Source organism: Arachis ipaensis, chromosome B07 (genome assembly GCF_000816755.2).
Source record: "Arachis ipaensis cultivar K30076 chromosome B07, Araip1.1, whole genome shotgun sequence".
Taxonomy (NCBI): Eukaryota; Viridiplantae; Streptophyta; class Magnoliopsida; order Fabales; family Fabaceae; genus Arachis; species Arachis ipaensis.
The window spans coordinates 123,329,851-123,335,284 of NC_029791.2; the positions used below are offsets into that span (position 1 = coordinate 123,329,851).

General features: G+C 26.8%; 1 protein-coding gene across 1 annotated transcript in view; it reads right to left on the minus strand.

Annotated features, from left to right (window-relative positions):
* Window positions 4,101–5,434, minus strand: part of LOC107606232 (rhamnogalacturonate lyase) — a 16,696-nt gene continuing 15,362 nt past the window's right edge. The window contains exons 14-16 of the mRNA XM_021106523.1: window positions 4,838–4,954; window positions 4,633–4,759; window positions 4,101–4,519 (exon numbers count right to left, since the gene is read on the minus strand). Coding sequence (XP_020962182.1) covers window positions 4,259–4,519; window positions 4,633–4,759; window positions 4,838–4,954 — 505 coding nt within the window. The 3' untranslated portion in view covers window positions 4,101–4,258. The remainder of the gene's footprint in view (window positions 4,520–4,632; window positions 4,760–4,837; window positions 4,955–5,434) is intronic.

Genomic DNA, 5,434 nt, shown 5'->3' on the forward strand with positions numbered 1-5,434 from the left:
TCTGAACTCTGATGTCTGAAATGTTTCAAAATTATTGAAAGTGAGCATTGATTTATTTTGAAACAAAAGTAAATAACACAATTTTAAAAAGAAAAAGTTTAGGGAGTTAACTATAATTTAAGTCAATCCAAGTCAATCTTTTATATTTTTAGTTTTAAAATTTTAAAAATTAGGATAATAAGAGATTATTTTTTTTAAAACAGACCTCTTATTTTTTAACTAGTTAACTCTAATTAATTATCCTCCTAATTAGTTCTCTAACAAAATCATTTTAAAAATACATATTAAGCGATCAACATTTTTTTTAAAATTTGTCTTGTATTTAAACCAGCATTTACTTTAAAAATACATATTAAGCAATCAACATTTGTCTCGTATTTAAAAAAAGATAAGTTAAAAATATAGTTCTATGATAAATAAATAAATAATCACCTAACTCTTATATATACCAATTACCAAACCTCTAAACCATGAGTATTAGGCAAGCTATATTCTAATTTAGCAAAAGGGTATTTACCTAGCTTTGACTTTGTCATGAAAAAGGTCGTCATGGTTAACAAGAGAACCATGTGGCAGTTGGAAATAAAGCAGGAGTAGAGAGAAATAATAATAATAATAATAATAATAATGATGTTAGCCTCAAAATTTTTTAAACAATACAATTTAAATTTTTATGATTATTTTTTATTTTATTAAATATTGACGTGATAGACTAAATAAGAAAGGTGATTAGGTAGTTAAAGGTTTGTGTCAGCAAATGAATTAGGTAACATTAACAAATAACATGGAAGGAAGCAAAGTATATATAAGATCATGTGAAATCATACTCTTTAAGAATCTTGTTGGAATATAGTTTTTTCTACCTGCCACAGTTTCACGGGTCGTTATTAGTCACGGAGTTAGTAAGTTTTGATTTTTTAACTGCATAATAACCTTAGGTTAGAACATAAAATATATTAATTTAATATTTTTGAATAATTTTTATTTTATATCTTATCTATTAAATATAATTTTATGTTTTTATATTTCTATCTTAGTGTTATGTACTTGTAAATAAATGTAGTCTAACAGTCCATATTATAAAGTCACGTTAGTATATTATTAACAAAAAATAGATCAACGACTAAGGTAACGTATTTTTGCCAAATTCAAAGACATAATTGATAAAATTTGAATCTCAGACACAATTTTAGTGTGCGACGTCAATCTCAATGACCACTTTAGGACTTTACTCCTCTTAGAACCAATATTACACGACTAACATTGTAGCCAACATTTAACACAAGAAAAAAAATCCTAAATTTTTAAGAAATAAAAACATCCAAAATTCAAACTCAAGAAAAACTCATCCTTAGTAGTTTCAAAGTGAATTTGTTTGGTAATATACTATAATATTAGCTAAAATTGACCGTTATAGTATTGGTTCTATAATATTCATTACCCATTAAAAACTATTGTATAAAGTAAAGTATGTTATGTTTCTATCTGGCTAACACTTTTAAAATTTTGACAATTAATAATTAATAAATTATTTTCTTTTAATTTTACCTTTAATTAAAATCTTGATTTTAACTCCAATCCAATCTAATTTAAAAATTCAAATTTAATCCCAGCCCAAAAACTAGTTTGGTAGCTACTCTTCTTCTTGTTAACAAAACAAACGAAGAGTTTGTTTGGGTGAGCTTCTAAGAAAATATCTTTTTTTGAGTTATCTTTTTTTAAAAAATCTTATGAAAAAGTAAAAGTAATTTTATATTTGGGTATCTCATGCAAAAAGATCTTTTTATCTATCAATTATATTTGGATATAACGATATAAAAGTATTTTTTTGTTTATTTATTAAATGAAAAACATCTTTTTTTAAGAGAAAAAGATCTTTTAAAAAAAGATATAAATTACAGTTTCTCAAAAAAAAAAATTTTTTTAATTTTTCTAGTGTTTTTACTTTTACTACTAAAAATTTGCCAAATACGCTAAAAAATAAAAAAAAAAATTCATTGAAAAAAAAATTTTTTTTATCAAAATAATGGCGCCCAAACAAACACGAACAAAATCTAAGAGTGATTGATTTTTGTACTAGTTGGCCTTTGGATGATTGGATCACTGTGAAATGTGAATTCATTATTGATATTGAAACAGTAAAAAATTCCTAGCTATATATATTTGCACAATTATTATGTTACCCACTCAATTTGCTCCTGATTTGTGAGAATTCAATTGCACTTCCAATAAAATTGTGGCGCTATTTTATTTAGCAGAGCAATAAAAATTGTGGTTCTCCTTTATTTTCTTCTTTTGTGCGAAACTTTCTACTAATCGTGCAATTCATGAGTTGTAATAATTTGACTAGTGAAAACAACCTGGATAATTATAACGATAATGATAACACTTAATATTTTGCGTATAGTTTTATTATATGATTGACTAATTTCTTTGTATACCACCATTATGGCCAACGCCCAAGTCCATATTACAAATGATGAGTGATAAGAAGCTAATAATCACAATTAGATCATGATTATAATTTGGTAAATTCTATAGTGCCTATAACTTAATGTCTAACTTTGTCTAACTTACTTTTAGGGCTGCATATGGATCGGATAATATCCGCATATCCGCGGTAATTATCCGCATCCGATCCGAATTTTGCGGATATTATCCGATCCGCAGAGCCATCGGATCGGATCGGATTGCGGATTTGGCAGTGATATCCGCGGATCCGATCCGCAAATCCGCATATCCGCACATCACATATAAATAGCATAGTTTAAGAAAATAAACCCTAATGTGATATGAATTTTAGTGTGTTATTTATGAATTTTATGATATTTTGTTTTTAATTTTTTATGTTGTACTTCAACTTAGAATAATTAAACTTAAATCTTGTGTTATTATTTTGTTTTTGTTATTCAAAAGAACTATTATTGATAATATTTTAGGAGTAAATAGGCTTAAACAGATAAAAAATGAATTTTTTGGATTTTTTTGTAAATATAGTCAAATAGAATCTTAAAATAGTTATTTTTTTTAATTATGCGGATATACCCGATATCCGATCCGATCCGATTCGCAAGTATGCGGATCGGATCGGATCCGGCCTAAAAAAATGCGGATATCGTATCCGATTCGATCCGATGAGTGCAGTGCGGATCGGATAGAATTTTAGGCTAAAAAATATACAATATGCAAATTAGGCTGCAAAATTATCAATGACAATAATTAGAAATTAATAGTGTCTAACCAAATTTGTAACTTACAAGAATTCATATTCCTATATTTATTATATGGTGAATTCTATGGTGCCTATATTTTGATGCCTAATTTTTGCCTAACTTATTTTTTATGGTAACTTTTGAATATTTAGTAATTATTTATTTTTATACTTTTAAAATTAAATATTGATTTTTAACCTTTTTTGGTAAGTTAGGCAATTACTTTTAGGCACCATAGCAATCACCTTATAACTTTTGGCCCTTACTTGCATGTTGTGCCTTCAATTTGATCTCTTAATTTGTACATAAATTTTAATTTAATCAAAATTTTAGTTATTTTTATTTAATCCCTAAATTTTATGTACATGATTCATGTTAGTTTCTAAAATAATTTTTAACATATAGATATTAACAGAATACTGATGTAAAGAATTGGATACTATGTTAGACTCTGTAAAATAATGTTGTTTTAGTTTTGGTATTTAAATAGCCCAAAAATATTATAACTGATGTTTGTTAAAATTTTTTCTCACAAAACAGTATAACAAGTGATACTGTTTTGATACGACTTCAATTTTTTATTATTTGGACGCTAAAACTAAAAATGCATCATTTTACATATCCTACCATGGTGTCTGACTTTTGTGTCAATACTTCATTAATGTTTGTGTACCAAAAATTGTCTAAAGAACTAATATAAGTCATGCTTGCAAAGTTTAAAAAACTAAACAAAAATAGTTAGAACTTCAGAGATTAAATTTAAAATTTGTGTATAAATTCATGAATCAAATTGAATATTATCTCCATCTTAAAAATATATAAAAAAAATATTAGGTAATCATCAAGACTTTAATTTACTAGAATTTTCTCACCCACCAAACTAAACAATTCTCAAATTAAAATGCATAATTTCATTTGAAAAACTAATAGAAAAAAAATGAAACGAAGAATTCCCCACAGCACCATAATTCCATTGAATGGTTCGATTAAATTAATCAGCTATAATTAAGGCTATAATAATGCAACAAACTAAACTCAAGTATATCTTAAATGTTTTTATTTAAACTAGGTGGTTGTGGTGGACCTTCCAAACGAACGTAATCATACATAATGTTCTGAAATGGGGTATTGCCTCTAGCTTGTGTTAGAAAAATGGTGTTATCTCCTTCAACAAGTTTGGTTCCTTGAATGTCCACATTGAAAAGCCAATAGAGTCCATGAATTCCATGCCTTGCAATTGAGTTATCCCTTCCTATCAACCCACTTGAAAATAGAGGACGACTTGCCTTTGGATCATTAACTCGCACCTATAATTAAACAAATTAAATTATTTTATTTATCAAGTTAATATATATGAAGAAAATTTCATGTCCTAAACTATTCAAGCTGTGTTGTTAATAGTTTGACAAAATAAGCAGACCTGGAGTTCAGAAAATGTAGCGGAAGCCAAAGCCAGGCGCAGTTTATAGGTACCGGTTTTGTTTACATTGGAAAGCTGAAACTTGATCTGCCAAGTGGTTCCTTGATATGTATTGTCGTCTTTCTTCCTATAAACAATGGTGGAGAGATAGATAGCACATTTGGAAAGCAAAATTCAATTCCAAAATTAGTATGAGTATAAGTACCTTGTAACTTGGGCAAAGAACCAATCTTTGGTGTAATCACTAACTCCAACAGTGTAGATTAAATCTTTGTCGGGGTACAATTCTGCATATCTCTCCCATAATCCATATTGCCTAAATCTGTCAATAATTATGCCTCCCTTTAGATGCTATATGGTTTAATAATCAAAATGGTATTATAAATTATTAGTCAATTTAGTTATGGAAAGATCAAATGTTTTAAAGTAGTCTCAAAAAATATATAATAATAAATCAAATTAATTTTTCTGTTAATTAGATAATGATGTGTCACAAAATAATTATGTTACATGTCATTATCTAACAGATGAAAAAATAAATATGATTTACAGTTGTATTTTTTAGGAATCAATTTAAAACATTTGATCTTTGAGATTTTTATTAAAATTTGGCCAGTACTTAATTAACAAAAAAAAGTGAGTAATTTTACACTATTAAATATAATTTCACACCATTAAAAATACTAATAATGACTAATTGATGGCTACAAATTATGAAACCTACTGGCCCTTAGCACTCCTCTTATTTTGACTATCCAATATTATTATTATTATTATTATTAGAAAAAATAACAAATCGATT